The sequence below is a fragment of the Xiphophorus couchianus genome, chromosome 5, assembly GCF_001444195.1.
Source record: "Xiphophorus couchianus chromosome 5, X_couchianus-1.0, whole genome shotgun sequence".
Taxonomy (NCBI): Eukaryota; Metazoa; Chordata; class Actinopteri; order Cyprinodontiformes; family Poeciliidae; genus Xiphophorus; species Xiphophorus couchianus.
The window spans coordinates 23,923,746-23,945,785 of NC_040232.1; the positions used below are offsets into that span (position 1 = coordinate 23,923,746).

At 39.7% G+C, this 22,040-nt stretch overlaps 1 protein-coding gene across 1 annotated transcript in view; it reads right to left on the reverse strand.

Moving 5' to 3' along the window:
- Window positions 1–14,292, reverse strand: part of oxr1a (oxidation resistance 1a) — a 171,606-nt gene extending 157,314 nt beyond the window's left edge. The window contains exons 1-2 of the mRNA XM_028017968.1: window positions 14,137–14,292; window positions 315–400 (exon numbers count right to left, since the gene is read on the reverse strand). Coding sequence (XP_027873769.1) covers window positions 315–331 — 17 coding nt within the window. The 5' untranslated portion in view covers window positions 332–400; window positions 14,137–14,292. The remainder of the gene's footprint in view (window positions 1–314; window positions 401–14,136) is intronic.
- Window positions 14,293–22,040: the final 7,748 nt, after the last annotated feature.

The following is a 22,040-nucleotide window of genomic DNA, read 5'->3' on the forward strand; positions in this document are numbered from 1 at the left end:
CGTTTGCAGCTTGCAGTCAAAAAAGAAAAGCCAAACCGATGAATCATTCATGCAGACTGTATGCAACCATGGGCCACATTAAAAATGCACAGGAGTGTTCAGCGTCCTACCAAAGCTTCAAGGAGAGTATTTAAAACTATGTTTATCACCACAGACTCCTTAACTTGTATTTTTGTCATGTCTGTCGCACTGAAATATCAGCCACTACCATGTTCATCTTTCTAATTCCCAAGCATCTCCGCTGAGCTTTATTTTATTTGATGTTTTTTCATCATCCATACACAAGAATTGATCCAAAGCGACATCTTGCTGACCTTTTGGTGCTGAACATCCTGGCAGCGTCTTCTTTCTTTTGCTACGGGGCTCCGGGAGGTCGAGGTTTGATGTTGCCTTTTCAAATCTGCAGAAAGCAAACACACACAAACACAAACAGTCAGCACAAAAGGCAAGGGGTCAGAGGAAAGATGGGTATTGGGGGAGATGTTCAGTCGCCCTCAAGTTGTCTAAAAGCCTGGGCCACGCTGACCTCCACGGCCTTGGTTAGCCGGCCTCACACTGAATGGAGCCGAATGGCATTTTTAATAATCATTTGCCTTACCTCGTCGCCCCATTTATAACTGAATGGAATTAATTGGGCATGAAGCTCAACTGGAACAATAAAATTGTAATTTAAAAACGGGGAGGCTGTATGTCTGTCTGAGCAGGCAAACATGTCACACATGGGTTCGGTTAGCAGCGGAAGGGTTGAAATCCCACAAACGGCAAACGATCTGTTTGCCGTTTTTCGTCTCGCTAACCTTGGAGTTAGCCTCTGCTCTTTTATGTAAAGGTTATCCGGGAGCGTGGAGGAGGAGCTGAGGTAAAAGAAGATAGGATTCAATAATTAATGCAGAGGTCTACACGGGCCTCACTTCTCACCCTCTGCTGTCGGTAATGAGATGAGTGGAGGGACAGAGACGGAACTGAAGCGCCGTCTTTCTCTCATCCCAAAAGTGAAACGTATCCCACACCATCTCACCACAAGAGTGTGTGAAATATCCAGCATCAATTATTCTGCATACATTGTACTCAGTACATACTTTGGCGTTTTTATGCTTAGTTCTGACGTTAAAAGGGAAGAAATCCTCACTGCGCTGGAAGGCTAACAGCTAGCATGATTGTTTGTTAGCTTAAGTCAAACAGTATGGTGGGTCTGTTTGACTTTTAGTGTCAGAGGGAGAAGAACGGCAAAAGGTGGAAAAGATTTTAATCACATAGAGAATTTGTGGTGGGATATACAGACTAGGGTTATGGTATGGAGGCCTACCATCATCAAATATTTAAAAAGTAGCAGCGAAAACATGTAAATAAAAACTGGTCAGCAATTATAGGAAGTAATATTTTTGTTTATTTTCCAAATTGATTTGTATGGATTTGTATGGTTTGTAGTTTTTGAGAGATACCCGTCTCATTTCCAAATAGTAAAACTCTCTTAAATTAACATTTTAAAATTTAAATCTGTCAAGATTATGAATAATTGTGGCCTCAACTGTATAAGACTAAGAGGTTGTAAGGGAACACAGTAATAGTAGATCGTGGTAAAAACTAACTAACTAAACAAATAAACAATAAAATATCTTACGTCTCCTCTTCAGATGTTTTTAAAAGTGAAAGCCAAGTCATCTCCAGATTTTTTTCTCTTACAAACTAAGAAAACTCTGACATAATTTAGAGTTTGACATCTTTCTTAAAGATGCTTGTAATCATCATCAAACATCTATTAAAATTGCCTAGTCTAGCAACATGCAGTTTAGAAAACAGCAATGTCCACAGTAATGTCCACGAATGGGTTTTAAATTCATACAAAGAAAGACAATATCTAAAAATCCTTTAATATACAAGAAATGAATCAGCAAAATTATTGTCAAATTCGTTTTTTTGGATTTAGACCTCCTGATAGTAATTAAAGACAATTGCTTCCAAAAGGATAGTCGACTAATTTGACCTGACTTCCCTTTATTGTGAAAATTCTTATAAAAATGGCTTAAACACAAAAAATGCAAAAATCAGGTAGAGTGTAAGATAGGTAAAGCAATAAGATATGCCCAGTGAGTGAAGTGATTGTAAAATTGATGTAAGGAATCAAAACTAATGATTGAAAACCAGAACTTAAAATAATGTCTTTTAGCAGAAAAGGCTGCTCTGCTACATGACCAGCATGTAAACACATTCACATTTCCCTTTATTTCCACTGTTAAGACGCTGCTGTGTTCGGTTCCTCTCCATCCTACCGTCTAACCGCCTCAGCACGTTTGTTTACTTTGTGTCTTTTTTTTTCCCGGCTGGGACTCAGCCAGCTTTCAGCTGCCAATCAAGCACCGACAGGGATACACCCGACAAGCTGCTGAGGAAAACAAAAGCGACTCGTGTAATCTAGTGTTCCTTTCCTCCACACCACCTTCAGTTTCAACAATTTCAGTCAGATTTCAACATGACACCCTGTCAGCGCGCCGGCAGGAATCACAGGAGTTCATTCAAGGCTAGCTATAAAAGAGACGGCACAGGTGGCAAGCAAAATGAAAATCCTGCATTCAAAGAAACGTAGCATTATGTAAGAAAACCTAGCGCCCGTCTCTGTGGTCAGACAACAGATATTTGGATGAGACAATCAGAAAGGTTTGACTACAACAAGAGGTTCACAAATGAACCAAATCTAATATCGATTCAGTTCTCTTGATTTTTTTTCTTGATTTCTTGGATTTTGTCAAGAAAAATTCCCGTAAAAATAACTATTTTCTTGAGATTTCTGTTCCACAGAATAGCACTGAAAGATTCTAATATGAAATAGCATTGGCTCAATGTCACCGTTTTAATAGCAGTGTCTGGCTGGAGATGAGACTTTACAGAACACTCACACTATGAAGACCAATAACAGGAAAAAAGTAAAACATAAAAAGGTTAATCAACGTCATCATCACAAAATTAGCAGTATTGCAATCGAATGGTTTTCAATTGGTGGGAAAATGACTTTCCAGTTTTAAATGTGCAGTATTATGTATATAAATGCATATACTACCATTTTATAGCATAAACACCTTCAATTCTAATAAAAATTTGGCATATATCAAACATAAAAAAAATTATTTGACTCTGCGATTTAACACCTTGAAATTGGGCCTTTGTCTCTTTAAGAAGCTCTTGCTCTCTCTGAAACTCAGCCTTCAGAAAGTCATCACAACATTGCTCCTCCATTAACCCTTTAACAACATTTTCACCAGAGTTGCACAGAGAAGTAGAACCTATAATGAACTCAGCATATGCACAATTTCACCAGATGTTTGCTAATTGCTGCTGGCTAGTCTGGGGGAGCAGAGTGAGGAAGTAACAGAGGAGGGAATGCTCTGTAAGGAGCTTTGTGCAAAAGGCAGCGCTTGGTTACACCACTCGTTTCTGCAGACAGAATGGCTGCCAGGGGAGGTTAAAAAACAATTTCTCAAATGTGCATGAAGGAATCAAAACAACAATCCAGGTATGTTTTTAGCGAGAGAACAACATTATGAATGATATAAAGCTAAAAAAAAGTCTATTTTACATAATACCGCCCCTTTAGCCTGGTCTTGATTTAATGCCGTGTTGCAGGAGATCTGCTGAATGCTGAAATAGAGACCAAGCCAAACAAGCTAAACCACAATATTCTGCCAAAGAAGTAAGTCAGTAAAACAAATGATGTTCTCAGCTAAAACACCTTGTAACTGAGGCAACTTTCTATTGTTTTACAGCTAAACTTTATTCACCAAGTTTGTGCACACAAACCAGGAATTTATGTGTGAATATTGCTCTGTACAGCTGACCTAAATGGTAAAAGTCCAAACAGTTTGTGTCCAGGATGTGAGGGCTCTGCAGAGATGTTAACTACCCTTTTTCTGACCCTACACCTGTACAAGGCCTGGACGGAGGGAAGGTCAACACTGATGATCCTTTCTACTCTGGAATCAGTAATTCCCAGAAAGTTGAACCAAAGAGGAAAAAAAAGAGAAATATTTTTAACATGTTTTAACAACTTGTTACTCTTAAAAGTTATTCTTCGGTTTATGACGACAACAACTCTTAAAGTAGTTCATGATTACCGAAGCAAAACCAAAGCAAAACATTTTATGATTCAGCATCATGAACTTTAGTAGACATGCAACGATTCGATATTAATATCTGTATCGGTCCCGATATTTTAAAGAAATTCTAGATCGGGTCTCGGTGACACTGTGCCCAATCCATAAGTGCAGATCTATTCAGTCTATTTTTCCATACTTTGTGCTCTGAGCAACATCTTGGTTTATTATTTATTCACAATATATTTAGAATTCCTAATTGTACTCTCTGAACCATTTAAAAGAAAATTTATTGCATTTTTTTTTTTTACACGTTTGACCAAAAACAGTCAACCTATTGTTTTTGTCAGTTTCAGTTTATTATGTATTTTTACATTGGCTGTTCTACTGAACAGATAAAAGTTGTGTTGTTTTTACATGTTTGACCAAGCGTGTCAATCTACTGGTGTATTTCAGTGGTCTGTACTGGTGCAGAGTTATCAAATAAGGTTGTAATTCAATACATTTATGTCTTTGTTTTCTTTAAAAAAAAAAAAAACATTTTAAGTCAATCCAGCGCTGTTTTTCTGAATCGGACTGGTATCAGCCGATGCTAAACCTCAGATATCGGTATTGGAAGTGAAAAAAGTGGATCAGTGCATCCTTAAACTTTAGTTGTCTCATAGAGCTGGCTCTGTCAACGCTCTGCTCTTGATTAACCGGTCTTTATGCATTTCAACCCTCACCTTACTGTCAGGATCATGTGGGAAACAGTAAGATGAGAGTGATTGCAGTTAGCTTCCTGGTAATGCTGCCTAGCTTAGATGCAGAAATAGGGCGAAGAACACAGAGTAGACCTGCTGCTCATCTGAACCAAAAGGGTTTACAATCTGTTCCAAAATGCTTCTCTCCAACTGGAGGGAATAAATACTTCCTTCTGACTTGTCTTGGGAAGCCCCAGGAAAAGGAAAAAAAGAAGATATTGGTTTGATCAAAGAAACATTGTGTTAGTTCTGTTCACCTGTCTTTTTATTCCATCAGTACTCGGTGAAGCAGTCTTGCTCACCCCCGTGGCGGCATTGACTCTCGTCTGCTTCCATCTCAAAGGCAAAACTTGTTTGAGGATGTTTTTCCTGCCAAGCTTCATTAAATCAACCTTGTGGTTCAGCTTAATTGTCTCTGGCTGTGCAGAGCGTGCTGACAAACACCATCAGCATCCGAGCGTGTAATGGACCGAGGCGAATCCCTCAGACTCGCAGAAGGATCCGCAGGTACCGCCGGTGTTTAAGACAACACTTCCTTTCAGAGATGTCAGAGATATACTTTGTGGTATGCACTAGAAAGCTCTGATGTGACCGACTGACTTGTAATGATGCATTTTTGGGGAATTGCATGGAAAAATGTGTTTCAAGAAGTGTTTACACATAAAAATTGCTGGAAAGCCTTTGCCAACAGACTCATGGTAACTTGGGGGAGTTGCAGAAATTTCACCTTTTGGCTGGGAAATGTTTCGACAGAGTAAATACTTTCTGCAATGCAATAAGTCATTGCTAAAAGAAAACACAATTTGCTTGAAGTCACAGCAAACATGAGGAGGATGGGTAGGCGATGTGGACTCAGAATAGACCTTATGGTGGTCCATCATTTAACAATCAAGTAAACAAAACATCGGTATCAGCCGATAGTCTTTTTTGTTTTTTTTACATATCGGTCTCGGCCCAATAAGTAAACCTGGACTGATATCGACAGCAAATACCTACTTCCATCTTATTGCCGTTTGTTTCTGTAGGGGAAGGAAGTTGGGCATGTTTTAGTGATCGGTAATCGACTACAACAGCAATATTAACATCGGATATTCATATCAACACAAATCTTCATATCAGTGCATCTTTGTTATTGAAAATAATTACGTTTTATCACATTACAAATGTTCAGCATGTCCTCATGTTTCATCTTTCCATATGTAAATAGTAATGCTTGCATGAGTTCAGCTTCATGAATCTAAAGAAGCCAACAATGTGAATGAAGATGAGCCGGGACTCGTGGATGGAGAAAGCAGATGGAGCAGCAGAGGTAGAGAATCGATTTGTGGCAGGATTAGCTGGCCCAGCAGGAAGTTAGAGTGGAAACTGTTACAAAAGAAGAGCAGCAGAACAAAAAAGGCAAGTAAAGGCCACATGTGTACAGCAGGCAGGGCTGGGTATTTTTAGGCAATGCAGGTCCACCCACCTTTAGAGTTTAACTCATAAAAAACAACAACAACTCTGCTCTACTCATAAACTGGATCATGAAGCCTTTTCACTTTTCTGGAGAGACTTATAGGTAAGAACATTTTATTCTTGGAGCTCAACACAAACACCTCCATCAGGGATGAAACTGCGGAGCATTTGCCAAGACAAATCTAAACCTAAAAGTCTTAGTGCAGGTTCTGTGTTCACATCTCAATCAGGGCCCGGTTTGCTGCAGTGATATGACTCATCTTCCCTTCTGTTCCTCTCTGCTGTCCCTTGTCCGTCCCGTCGTCTGCACCTCCCCACTGCTCACGTTTCTCCCCTCTCAGATCCCCCTATCGCCCCTTTCTCCTCCATTCATATCTTCGCCTGTATCTGATGGCTCTTACCGACCCTTATTGCGGTCTGTTTCCTGAACCAATAAAGGTCACAACTGCCTGGCAGGAAACACAATGCTGTTATAGTAATGATCAGTCAATTAGGAATGAGCCCCTCTCTGTCATTTCTGACTCTCAGATTTGCGTTGGACTGTTGGAGTTGCCTGTTATCTTACTGGAGGCATCCCATCTGATCTTCCAGGAGAAAATCAGCCGTGCCAGGTTGGTTTGTGCATTCTTGGATAAAAATTCATCAGAGTCCCTTTTGTGAGCAAATAAAACTTCCTACAACGGCTGCCGGAATTTAGCATCAATTGGCAGCGATGGTGATATCATACTGACTGTAACTTTAAAATGTTAAAGTTGTAGATCTAATTGGCAACAGATAAAAACTTCATGTTAAAGTTAACCATTTTTCAAACTTTATAGTTTTTAAAAAATAATTTGTTGTCATTAACAGATTTCGCTTGTGCGCCGAATTTGCGAGCATTCAAGAAATTAGTTTACACGATGGTTCCGGCCAGAAACTTTAACTGAAATTACTTTTAAAAAGATTTATTGTATTTAATTCTTTAATGTGATACTAGTTAATTCAACTATGTAATTAATTCATTAAAATCAACACATTAACGTTCTGGCCCTAGTTTTAAAGGGGAAGTATAGAGCCATTTTAAAGCACAATCAAGTAACTATGTTTCCCTCAGTTGTTATGAAAATGCTTAATATATGAAATATGGCTTTGACTTCATAATTTAGCTGCTTGAAATTGGGCTTCTGTCTCTTTAAAAAACTTGCTCTTTCTGCCACTTCAGGAAGTCATCACAACATTGCTCCACTATTAAACCTTTGATAATGTTTTCAGAGTGTTGCACTGAAAAGTAGCCTGTATAATTAGCACCACAGATGCGCAGTTCCAGCAGGTGTTTGCGAATTGCTGCTGGCTAGTCTGAAGGAGCTGAGTGGGGAAGTCGCAAGGAAAGGCTTCTCTGTAATGCAGAAGCTTGGAAGCTTTGAAACCGCAGCTCCAGTAGGAGCTTTATCCTCCATGGCAGAGATAGATCCACCCAGACATTTTGCACAGCTGAATGGTTGCCAAGGGAGATTAAAGGATTTTTCAAACACACAGGAAAGAATCAAAGCAACACTCCCGGTATGTTTTAGATGAGGGAATAACATTATAACATAATGTAGAGTTAACAAAAGTCAATTTTACACAATACTGCCCCTTTAAAGCCTCAGCCCTAGTTTTAATCAAACTCTAGTGAAACGTAGACTCATGGTCCACTGGACCCGCTGTTCTACATGTTTTGTTTTCCCTTTTAAAAACAAGTTTGATTCTCAGACTTTTAGTGAATGCAATGGAATTAATTTGTGGCAACTAATTTCTCTGAAACAGTAGTACTGCAGGCACCTTTAAAATGGACAGTGTTGTTTACCTCACGGATCCAGATGATCCATCACACCCTAAATTTATGATACGACTCTTCCACAGGTATGATAAGTGTAGTGAGCAATTTGTCAGTGAAATCAGGCGAGCATTCTTTGCTATACATCATCAAAAGACATATTTGTTCCAGTAGAATAAATTTAGAATCAGAACCTATTGTTATCCTCCTGAAAAAGGTGAGTTAATGTCTGTGCACAGAAAAAATAAATTGACATTCTGTTCTTGCAGCTTTCTCTTCACCCACAATCTGGCAAGAACTGGTGTAGTAGTGTCCTACAACTATTGTGTGACTGATCAGAAAATTGAAGTTGGCATGGTTACTACGGTAATGTATGCTGCATTGGATGGGCCCTCTCACAACTTCCCAACTCATAGCTGTGCTCCTTTCCTTACCACATGCAGAAAAAGGAACTGATTTCTCTGTTCTTGCTGCTTACAGCCTTTTTCGAAGTTTAAAAACACAAAATGTTGAAGAAACTCTTCAAACTGTGATAAAATGAACAGCAAGTATCAAAGGTTTAGCCATTTGACACTTACTTTCTTAATATTAAGAAAAGAAAGAACACTGGCTGCATTTCTACTATAAATGTCAATATTCTGCAATTGTCTAAAAAACACAATTTTGCAAGAGCAGTGTTTCCACTAAATAAAAAGCACAATTAAAATCATACAAGACTAAGTTTGTTCACAAGACATTAAAAAACATGTCAAACCATCATCCTACCACTTACTACTGTCTATTGTCTTTGTCTAAAATTTTGAAATATACTATTTTTGATACAGCCAATAAACCACCCCACCCTAGAACAAAAGGTTTCACTGCAAAAATTGTTTTTTTGAAATTGGCGAGTTTCCACTAAGCAAATTTTTCATAATTCCAATTTGCGCAATTATCAAATTAAACCAACAATAATCATCCTTTTAAAAAATCCAACAACAACGTAATCCAAAAAGAAAATTTGTTCTCCATCTAGCAGAACCATCAGGAATCTGATTTAGCAACTTACAAGACCCAAAGCTGAGGACAAGAGAACTATCGAGACCCTGCTCAAAGAATTCGCCATTTACGGAACATGAACGGCTTGCTTTTCCACTTCAGTCCTTCGGAGTTGATGTCAGCTGTTCATGATGACAACAGCAGAATAACCAAAAGGAAAACTTCAGGTTTCCAGCAGAGTTGCTGGTGGCAAGGTATGTACGGGAACTGGAGTACTGTCAGTTTGAGTTAAAGGCGCGTGGCCGGCCGGGTTGAGGCCTCGCTCTCTGCTGAGTCACTTCACAGTGTGATATTAGGCTGACAGAGACAAACGCCCCGTGGAGTGTCAGTCAACAATGACCTCCGTCCCCTTGCTGGGACTCAATTAGCTTCCAGGCTGTCTCCAAGTGGAACTAAAGGCAACGCTTGCTCAACTTTGCTGATGGGGCCAAATCAGATTGCAGTCTGCTGCTGACAGCTCCACCGTCTTCCCATCGTGGATCCCAGACGCACGTTCTTGTACTGTCCCATTATCGACGAATTAACACAAGGGATGTGAGATTCTGGGACACGTGTAAAATCTGGAGATTTGTGGACAAATGGCAAATCTTTAGACTCAAAACTGTCAAACCAATCAAAGGGAGAACCGATTAAATCAATCTATGAACACTCCAAAGTCTGTCTCCAACTTCCTTTATCCCACCATATGAACTCTGATCTTAGTCACATGGCTCACCCCGGAGCCAAAAGACGAGAGTGGATTGATACAAGGGAGGAGGAGGAGGAGACATGAGCAGGGGGTCACTGGGCTGGGTTCCTGTAGCTTAGTGCTGCAAATCCTCTAATCCCCCAACCAGTTCCACGGAGCCATTTACTGCTTGTAGGTAAGGCTGTAAGCGACTGAAACCAGGAGCAAGACTGTGTAAGCCACGTTCTTCGGCAGTTCAACCCCCGACCTTACTTATTCTTCGCATGCTCTTTTGAGAAGACTGCCGAGGACGTTCATCCCCTCCGTAAATCCATTTGGAGATTATCATGATTAGACTGTGGGATAACAGAGAGGCAGCCCAACAAAAGCAGTGAAAAAAAATATTTAAAAAATCACCCAGGTGGAAGCGAGACAACAAATCGGCCATCATCCCTGCGCTTTTTAACGTGCCGCATCGGATTTTTGGTTGGAAGCTTTTCTTGGCATAAGTACCTCTGGTCTGTAGAAGTCTGGTCTATGCATCTTATTTCAAAGACACAAACATTTTGGTCCCTTCACTTCCAATTACGACGCAAGTCAATACACTCATGTTTTGCATCTGCCCTCTCCAACGCAGCACCGTATATATGCATTTTGCATCTCCACACTGTCCCCAGTCTGGCCACCACCTAAAAGAAATTCTAATGATTGCATTTGCATTCGTCCAACAGTTTCCTTCAGGTAGCAGGGCTGAATTAAAATGTCTTTTCAAACCCACCTGGAATCATCAGCGATCTTCTGTTTACCGCCACAACATTTCCCTTGCAGGTATTTCAAGTGGTGGTGGGATGTGATTAAAAAAAAACTAACGGGTTTGAATCATTTAATCACATCATTTCAATCTTATTTTGTTAAGAAGTAATACTTGTCACAGTAAAGTTAAATAAGCACAAAGTTAAACAAGTTTTGCATCAGATATCTGTTGTTTTCTTATTTAAACTGCAGTTAAGAGAGTATTTACATTCCACGAGTTGATTAAATACTTCTATTTATTTATTTTTGTAATTAATCAAAGTAAACTTATTAATATCAACCAAAACAGTTTGATCATCTTTAAATGGACGTCTTTGCTAGTGACCCAATTATCTACATAGACATGAGAAAAATAGCAGTCTGAAATACGTAAAGAAGATTTTCAAAATAAATGTCACAAAATAAATATAAAAAAAACACTTATGAAGCACCCCATGAAATTTTTTTTTTTTTTTACATTTATTTTTTATTTCATGGGGACATTTTTTTTATTTTTGTTTCATGGAGCATCTATAAATTATTTACTAATAACAGTATATATTTAATTTTGAATGAAAGTGTCCCTTTAAAGTATCGATGGACCAGACAGATACAGGCAGGTCTTTACCAGCGCTGTTGTTCTTTCCTGATATAATAACTCCTAAGGAGAATCTGACATATATTTCAAATGCATCCAACCCCACTGTGTATTCATATATCAACATTCAAGAAAAAAATCAAAACCACTGCAAAACTTTGTGTTGTTTTACGGGGAGTTTTTGTGTTTAAAAGCTACAAAAATCCAAAAGGGAGCACTTGAACTCACTCACCTTCCCATAATGAGCACAAGGAGAGTGTGTGCTCACTAGACCTGTCATGGTGCAAGTTTTCCCACCCAAAGACCAATAAACTTTAATTTTGTAAAGTTCACACTGGATCTGGAAGACATTTTATATATGCAGAAATAAAACAGGACAACCAAAACAACAAATAAAACTGAAATACAAAGAACTTACAACCAAAACCATAAAAAAAGGATTACATGTCCATAAACAAAACTCCCCTTCAAAAATATTAATCGTCAGAAGGGAAATCATTAAACTAACTTAAATTTGTGATGCAATTAATTGATGAATAGATTAATTGCTGAATATTACAGGCTTGGTGTTCACTAAAAAAAAACTGTTAGATTAGAAAAAAGAAACAAAGAAAACAGATGCCTCAACCATAAACTATTTTGTTCAAAAACCCTCTTACAAAGTGAGATCTGTTGTTGGCAATTTGACATTTCAGTACCAACACAACTAAAGGTTTGATAACCTCAACAAGCTCATCTTATCAAATAAGCCTGAAAAAACAAAAAAGATCAAAAAGATGAACATGAAATATAGATTAGAAAATCTATGACGCTAATTGAATTAGTTCCCTCTAAAACAGCGTGTTTGAAATCGTTTTTACGACATGAACTCACTTGAGTTTCATCAGCAGTATGCAGTAATCAATTGGTAACAGCAAGCATACATTCATGACGGCAAGAGGACGGATTAATCAAAGCCACAGGCACCGTGCACAATTTGATCGAGAGAGCGATTACCCAAGGTGTGTGTGTGTGTGTGTGTGTGTGTGTGGGGATGTGGAGGTGGGGGGTGTGCGTGTGTGACCTCCAAGCTTTACAGCTGCGACATTTCAAACAAGAACTCAACAAGTGTATCTAAAGTTCATGGAGCTGAAACAATTAGTGTATTATTCCAGTTAAAGAGCCAAACACTATGCACGGTTACCTTTTCGTTAGATGGTTCGTCATTCCAGGATGCAAAAAATTACTCAATCACCTTGAAGAAGTGGCTGTTCATCCGATTTTCTGATGAAATGGCTTTCCCAATCAATCCTGCATCCAATTTGAGCCATAAATAACCTCATGTGCACCAAGAAATCACCCAGTGACCTGAATCAGACAATTTTCAGCTTAGTCGGTCAAGACCTGTGAGTGTTGACCGGAAACTCAAGACATGCCATCTTTCACCTGGTCAGTAAATGCATCATTTGTCAACCACTACCAGCTCAGACTAGCAACAAAAGTCTACAATGTGGAAACAGTCACAGAGTAAAGAAATTATTTTTTTAAAGTTTCAGTCACGTGGGATGCGTCCCAACCAGATGAAGGAGCCACCTCAACTGGCTCCTCTTGATGGATGGGTGTATGGATAAAAGTGATTGCTTGCTATAACTCTTTGTGGCCTGTGTTCATTTATAACGGTTTTTTACGTTCACATCACAGACAGCAAAAATCAACAGGTGGGCCAGCAACTGGAAATCAACCACAGAACCTCGGTGAATCTCTGAGGGATGCATCTTCCCAAGTTGCATAAAAAATAACTACCTTTGTTTTTTCAAACATCTAAAGTATTGCACTTTAGAGTGACTTCACTATTTTAGAGCCTCCCACTTTCATCAACCTCTAACTTCTCATTGACCTTGAGCCAACTACCTTACAGGATGTTGCAGCAGAGCAAGTTTGGGAACAGTGATCCAGTTTCCCCTCCTGTCAGCTCTGAACAACTCGACCCCTCTGTTTGGCCTGAGACGTTTTATTAGAGACGTATAATGAGAGATTAAAAGGAAACTGAACAATATATATACATATACACACACACAGAGGCTTCCAGCTATGGAACCCTGCAGGCAGCTCACTCTGCACCTTATGGGACTACACCGTATTGCATTATGCAATGCTTTAATAGGCTTAGCTACACACTGCTCTGCAGGGGAGGGGAGCCATTGGCCTCACTCAGATGACTCATTTCATTAAGTCTGCCTTCCTCAGAGCTTTGCAGAACTTTCCACACTTCTTATAGGAATACAGTGTATATGGTTTTGTTATTTTTATGAATTTATTTGGCAGGGATAATGCATGTTAATTAACAAATGCACCAGGATCAGTCAACTGGCTATAATTCATCTGCTTAAATAAAATACATTTGTTTAGGATAACTTTATTTTAATTCCTGATTTATTTGTCTGCAGTATTTTTGGGGGGGTTCTCCAATGTTTATGTGATGCTAGTGGCTTTTGTTCATTAGTAATTTGACAGGAATAACAGCAGAGAGAGAATGAGATGCTGCAAGTGGTCCGGCTCCGGGAATCGAACCCCCGACATCTCGAAGACCGTCCCTTCTGAATATAGTGAATTTGATCTACTAATGAGCCGCCTGGCAGCGCCACAAATCACTTTTTCATTAATTTACTTTTGGCACAGAGAACTGACTGTCAGGAAGCAAATGTACATTTAATTAATCCAAAAAAAGGGGAGGCAAAGCAGGAAAAAAAAAGCATAACCCCTTTATTAAAAAAATTAAACTCACCTGCGCCGCCCTGGCAGCATCACTGCATCCCCCTTTTGGAACTATTTTTAACCCGACAGGGGACCAGCTGCATGGAAACGCAACTCTTTCAAACGTTAAACATTAATAAGGAAACGACCGGCCGGTCCTGAAAGAAAAAAAATGCTAATAATTACCGGCATTAGCCCGGCAGCTGCGGAACCAGCGCGTGATTACTTACTTTCCGAAGCCCGGGAACGGCGACGTCCCGTTGGAGACGCTTGGAGACGCTTCCCAGCGGGGGGTAGAGGAGTTGACTGACTGGCTGTGGGTGGAAATGTTTCCTCAACAGGCGTGTGCCATAGCGGGAATGTACACAGAGGCAGACATGCGGAGTCATTTGACCTTCTCCCAATAGAAACTACCATCGGCGAAACGTAGGAGAGGGGAGGAGCGGACCGTACCAAGCGGAAGGTCCCAGCAAGGCAGGGGGAGGAAGAGCTGTCATCCTGGGATGTTAACAGCAGCAAGGATGGGGCTCAAGCAGAGCCAGCAGAGGAGGAACAGACGCTAATGGAGCTTGGATGCTCAAAACCAGAGGCAGAGTCCATGTTGGTGAGCGCTGTCACTCCCATCGGAGAACAATTTGTCACATCTTTTTTATTTTAAGGTGATGCTGATCCAAAATTGTTCTGCCTGTAAAAGGGGCAAAGAAGTGGTGATGGTCACGTTCTGTTCAGCTCAATTCACTTTTAGCATGCAAACAACATTTCAGGGATTATATTTCCTTTCAATATTTTTGCTCCTTTTTTTGTTGTTGAGGCATTACACACAACTATTCCGTCTGGTTTTGCGTGCTGGAAGGATTTTTGCTCAGGTGTTTATTTATTTTATAAACTTTTGAACAGTTACTATAGTCTATAACCAAAGTTCAGCTGTTTTTACACTTGGAATAACTTACTTGCATTTCAGAAGCTCAAATAATAGGCCTACTTGAATTTTGACCCCAAATTCCAGAGGAGTTAAAAAGGACTTTTCAGTCGATCACAATAGGCACAATCTCCCTACCTAACATCTCCTTTTCCTGGCTTTCTATAGCCAGAGATTTAAAAAGGAGTGGCAAAAGCAAAATAGGTAGGTTAGCAGTTCTTTCCAGCAACTGATGTGCAATATGGACTCTGCTGCAGGGATACTGAGCTGTTTGCATGCCATGAAACTGTCATACAGCATCAGTCTTCAGGCAGAGGCCTCTTCTGAATTTTTGGAAGACTGACTGCTACTGGAGATCCACAACACACCATCTACAACAACTCTGCAATTTTATTTCTGAGAAAAAGATTTTCACTTGGATTTAGGTTTGGGTTTTGACTAGATCATTTTAAAACATGAATACGTTTTAATTTACACCTCTTCCTTGAATCTACTACGTCTGGTTTTGTTTCACTCAAGTCTTTTCCTCCCTTTAGCAGGTTTTCTTCTTCAGTATTTAGCTCCGTCCATCTCACCATCGACAATTTTGATTTTAGACAAAAGCATATTCTTCCATATGTTTGCCCTTATATTGGGCTTTACACGACTTGTGGCACACAAAACGGTACTTTTCATGAAGAAGAAGAAAAAGTATGAGTAGTGCCCAAGACTGTGGAGACAATTTACACTCTAACACCTGTTAGACTTTAATACTTAATAGTTTAATAGTTCTTGTTACTTTAGTGTACATCTGATGTATGCTTTACAGCTGGATCTGGTAAAAGTAAACTGTTTCTAACTGAAATCATTGCATATAGTTTTAGACAGATCTTTTCCCATCTAAAATGACTGAAGTTCTTTTCACTATCTTCAGCACAGTATAGTCACCTCGTCCAATTAAAGCTCCAAATTCTCACTAGACTGTAAAGTATTGGGATTATCAGTAAAAAAAAAGAAGGGGGAAAAAAAGTGAGAAATAATTTCCATCCTTTGCTTCATATCGTCACAATATAAAGCATTAAAACTGTGTTACCAATATGTTCAGAGTTCCGCTTTTGACTTTTGAATTCTGTGGAAACAGAAAAAAAATCAGTAGCCTGATGTTTTACTTGAGTCAACTGCTACACCTCACCACTGTATGGAAAGCTCAGGAATATCAGCGATGGCTGCGTTCTTATTTTAGCACATGCTGACACACTGGCATGGCTCATGGGGACGCTTCACCTGTGACGGGCTCGGTTCTGCTGAAATGCCTTGCCAGTAATTTTCACTCCAACTGTTTTCACTGAAGAGATTTTAACTAACAACAAAACTCACCTGCCTTCACTTGACGAGAGAGCCTCAATTATTACAACAGCGATTTCATAAAGTTAAACATATTTAACCTGCTGTGCTCCAAGAAAATGAAAACACGTCTTTTGATTAGTGTCAGTTGCCACCAACCTGGAAGTGTCATCATGATCTAGTTCAGAAAGAAAGAAGATAACCAAACTTGGAAACAGATTAGGTTAGAATGCAGCAGGTTCACCACTCTTATACTGGCAGATTGTTTCAGATATTCTGATTTTGTCACACACCTTAGGTATTTGGGTTTTGTCTTCATCTGTGCTTGTGTTTTTTTTTTTTTTGTTTTGTTTTAGTATTATTGATTTAAACGCTGCAAACAGATAATTTTGTTCCATCTGCATTGAAGGAAAGATGAAAACTTCAAAAATGAAGATGGGATCCAGGTGAGGTACACTTGCAGAGAAGAGAACAACTGGGAATCAGGGACCGAACAGAGACCAGGAATCAGAGAGTAACGGAAGGTAAAACGGAGGATCCAGCAGGGAATGAAAGAGGAAGAGGGGCTTAAATACTGAGGGAGAGATGGAAATGACAAAGGGACCAGAAGAGCTAATGACTGTTGAAGGGAGCAGGTGGAGGCAAATGAGGAAAATGATTAACAGCTGGAAACAGGAGGAGAATGTCCAACTGAAGGTGAAGTAAAAAAAAAAAAAACAAAGTAAAGAGAATGAAGGGGGAATGGAAACCTGAACAGTAAACAGAAATAAAAACTAATCTAACAAAACAAAAACAATGGGATTAATTGAACTAATACAAGTGATAAACTCAAATGAATGCTCTTCAAATAAGAAGCACAAATGAAACTAAAAGTCCAAACACCTACAGATCATGCAGCACCAACCTGACAGCAAGTTTTTTGGCAAAATTTTTAAAATGATCAATGAGGGAAATGGATCTATAGGGGGCGCATTATCTTGGATCTTTTCCTATTTTTAACACAAGAAATTTCAGGGTTTCCCCAAGTGTATTATAAGCCTGGCGGGCCACCAGGCTTTACTTGTGCCCCCACCAGGCTAAGCATTACTTATTTATTTAAGTCCTTTTAAAATGTGTGCAATTTTTAAGACTTTATAGATGGTGTTCAGGTATTAATCTTCCAATTTTTCAATAACACATAATAATCAAGAGATATTTTAAAATTTCCTGTCAAATTTAAACATTTGTTAACTCATAAACACAACGGGTCGCTGGATGAATGACTGCTCTAGCACCCAACCAACGGGCTTAACAAGTTTTCTGGGGGAAACTTTAGATTTTGTTGTACTGAGAAGTTAAAAGTTTCGCCTCTGCGAATGATTTTGATGGAACAGAGAGCAGTACATGTGTAAACTGAGGTGTAAGAGATAAAAAAAAAAGAAGTCTGACAAAAAAAACAACAAACAAAACACCAGGTCTGGGGTATTTTCTTAACTTCAACCAAAAGAGGAGATCATTGAGGAGTAGGTCATCCGATAGTATTCCCTTAATGTTGTCAGTAGTGAGCAGGTTAATCGTGACTATTCTCATTTTAGAAACTGCATGTTAAAAACTTATGTTTGTGCTTCTGTTTCCATTTTGATGCATGCATGGTGCTGTGGCAGTCATAACGAAAACGATCTGGTCCCCTCAGCAAGGTGCAGGCCTGCCTGTACGGCTGCACTGACAACACCCCAACGCCACACTGGCAGAGTCAGAGACTGCATTTCTCAAATATAAATGAAGACTTGTTACTGCATTGATTGATGGTGCGCTTCAGCAGTGTGGGGGTGAAATCAATGAAGGCCACATGGAGGCTGAGGACTGATGCCTGTGCAGTAAACCCTCCTGAACATCTGAGATCTCACTCATAAATAAACGGAAGAGAAAAAGACTCTGATGAACTCGCTCTACATCTACACAAATATGCGTAATCGGTTAAATATTTGCTTTTAAAATGTCAAATATATTCATAAGATGTTACCCGAAGAGGCCTGCGGTTGCAACACTAACGCGACAACAAACATTTGTATAATTAATTTAGCTCAACAGTCTCAGATGGGCAGAAAATGTGAATTTCCCCACCAGTGAGTCCACATTTGCTTGGATGACATGGTTTGTATATGAAATGAGCTTAAGCAAAGCGGCTGAAGAGAAACTGTTTCATATTCTGCTTTTGTCACATTTTAGATCGTAAAATAAATGTTTGAATTATTTTATCTAACGAGAGAAGCTTTCCAATAGCAGAATTTCTGGTTCCACCAGATAGATGAATTCAGATCAAATTTCACATTCAGGGACATCTCTGCCAGAGTTTAAAAAAAAAAAAAAAGATTTTATTGGTCTAGTGGCCTTTTTGTGACAGGAAAGAGGGTAATGAGAGAAGGGGGAAGACATGCAGCAAAGGTTGCCAGGCTGGGAATCGAACCTGCGACAGCTGCGTCGAGGACTAAGGCCTCTATATAGAATAGAAAAAAATTTAGAATAGAATTCAACTTTATTGTCATTGCACTGTCACAAGTACAAGCAACAAGATGTAGTTTGCATCTATCCAGAAGTTCTCTACGAGATATAAATATTTATTTACTATATGCGGGTTGTGCTTCACCCCTGCGCCACCACAGCACACCTGATCTCTGCCAGAGTTGCCAATAAGGGTTAAGTAGATTCTGAACGTTTTTAAAAAAAAAGGTTTTATTGGCCTTCATTTGATAGTTAATTGGGTAATGAGAGAGGGGGAAGACATGCAGCAAAGGTCGCCAGGCCAGGAATCAAACCTGCGACGTTGAAGTACTAAGGCCTCCATATGTGGGTTGTGCTTAACCCCGGCGCCACCACAGCACATCCGATTCTGACCATTTTGAATCTTGTTTTTAAACGTAGCATGCTTTTGTTGTCGTTTGCAATTGCTTGCTTATGTGTAACAGGTTCCTTTGTGCAGATGCGTTGCAGAGAAGCAACACCAGACCCATTCAGCCGGGTGAAGTTCATAAAGGCAAACCTGCATGCAGAGAGACATGAACACCCCCGCAGGATTTAGTGATGGCCTTTGGTTGTACAGATAGCAGAGTGCGGAAATATCAGCCAGTTAACCGGCTCTGTATGTGACAATACAGATAAGACAAAGAGGAAATGGCTTTTCATCGCTCCCCTGCCATGCTATCTCACACACGGTTTGATTTCAGGAGCACAAAGAAAGTCTGGAGGCAAGTGGCTCAACACGTGCAACGTGAAAGTTTATTCAGGTCAGTTTTCTTTTGAGTTTATTTATATAGCGCCATTTCACAACAAACATCTTGTAAAACAATCCTTTCCATTCCATCATACATCCCAGTTATCAAACAGTGCATTAATTAAAATTTTTCTAAGCTATACATCCCGTCATAAAGTTATTCTCTCATCATTCATGTTTGAGTAATTATTGAATCTCTCATGGCAACAATTCGGGTTTGTAAAACACTTGGGGGAGCCAAGCTCCGCCTTCCAGCTCCTTCAAACTAGCAGCAGCAGCAATGAGCAAACACCTGCGCAACTGTGGAGCTTATTATATGAGCTATTTTCCAAACCAGAGCTCCGACAGATGTTTGCAAACGCTAAACAAATGAATGTTGATGTGATGGAGGAGGTTCAGAAAGAGCAGGAGTTTCTTAAAGAGACAGAGGGCCAATTTCAAGGTGTCTTTGAAGTCTTTAGTTGTGTTTAAAACAACATTTTTATTACAACTGAGGGTTACATAGTTGTTTGGTTGTGCTATAAAATGACACTGTCTTATTTGTAAAATGCCTAGAGATGGTATTTGTTGTGAACTATATAAATAAACTGAATTGAATTGGAAAATTCAGTACTACTCCTTTAACAAGTTTTCAAACTAAGCAAAACCAGCAGATTTCATGGAGTTATTGACATTCACTCCTCCTGAACAAGCATGTAGTGACAGTAAACAATCACTTTCATTGTGTCATTAACTTTACAGCAGTCCCTTATACTGAACATATATGTAGCGACAGTGGAGAGGAAAAATTCCCCTTTAACAAGAAGAAACCTCCAGCAGAACCGGAAGCCAAGCGCCGCTAATAGCTTCTGGTTCAGCAGCTATTAGTATCTGCCACGACCAAATGGGGGTTTGAGAATACAGAGCAGAATGGACAAAACAAAAACAGAAGGGCAGATGTAGGAGTGCTTTCCACATGAATGAAAAGTAAGAAGTTAATAGCAGGAGAGGGGACAGAGGAAGGCACAAAACAAAACAGCAGATCAGCTGTAGCTTCTGTGGAGAGAAAGATAACTGAGAGAAAACATAAAATTATCAGTTAAAATAACAGCAAATGAGGCAAGTTGGAGAGTAGTAGAAGAAGAAAGTGAGAAAAATTGGCTAGGTGGTCCTCCAGCAGCCCAAGGCTATAGCAGCGTAGCTGCAGAATTAGCTCAGGTTAACCTAAAGTCTTAGAATGAGGCATAAGACACTGAGAGCCAGAGAACCATCTTTCGTGTGACAAAAAGAAAAGAAATCAATTCATCGATTTGAGATTAAGCAGAAAGCCTGGCCTGAGAGGAAGCAGAAAAGATCCTGCAAGGGAGGAAATGAGAACATGTTCCAAAAATGTCACAATAATAGGTTATTATTTGCACTCGAACTTTGCCACATCTGTTTTCCGCAGCTGTCTCATCGTATATGTGTTGTTTTGGACGGGCGCCATAGTGAAAGGATAAAACGCGTTGTGTTTGCCTCTGCAGAATGTCAGGGCAGGGGCGGGGAAGGATGCCTCCAGACATGGCCAAAAACACCCAGCGCAGCGTCAAGGTGACCTGGCATCTCTGCAGGCGGCTGGAGGGCAGATGTTTTTTATGAGCAATGTCCGGTTAGAATAACATGTGAAATGTAGAAAACAACAAAGAGAAAAGGACACTTTCTTCTCGCTCTCAAGACATAGAAACGTGATTTAGCCACAAAAAGCTGCACAAGCTGCACGACTGATTTGTGTTTAAAGCTTTTAGATGAAAGCATTTTATGAGAATCCATTTTTTAAGGATTAAAATGTTTGCAAGAAAATAAACAAAACGGCACTTTACATGTGATAACTGGCATCTCAGGTAAGTCATACTGTAAGCATAAGAGACCACCACGCCCATTTCAAAGATTTGAAGGAATAGTTTTCTCATAGAAACGGATATTACTGGATAAAATGTCTCTTTGTCTTTAAGTCAAGCACACTCTGCATTTTTCAGTTGAAAATCTTGTTTAGAAGGTAAAAACGAAATTTTTGATGCAACAAGTTGCCTCTCACTTCCCCCACAAGAAGTCTGAATAGACCCAGGATTTGCGATGGGCCACGCAGAGGCGAGCGGCCAGGCCGCTGCTTCACAACAACACACGGCAGAGCCAAGCAACAGTTCTGCGATGAGGCCATCCTTCTCTCAGTTCTAATTATGTGGAGCCGGAACAGAAGCAAGAGGCTGTGATGGCTCTGCATCATTACCTTTAATCAACCATAGATACCCCAACGCACAAACAGCAAGCGCACACACAGGCAGCCTGACACTACACAAATAGCTGACATTCATCATCATCCAGCCGAGCTTTTTAATTACCGCAATGAATCCTCTGCATGGCTAAAGTCACCTGCTAAATAAACAGGTTTGGCTTTTTCCTCTTCAGGAAAATGGCAAGGGGTCGTCTGGTGTTGTAGTTTCCCATGTTGTCTTGCAAATACTTCACACAGTCTGAAACTGTTTTTTTTTTTCTACATTTCTCAATGCAACAACAATAAATTTCAATGTATTTTAGTGAGATGTTATGTCATTATTGTGAAGCATAGAGGAAAAAATGTTTTTTAAATGTATTTAACTAAAAATCAGAAAAGTGATGTGCACAGT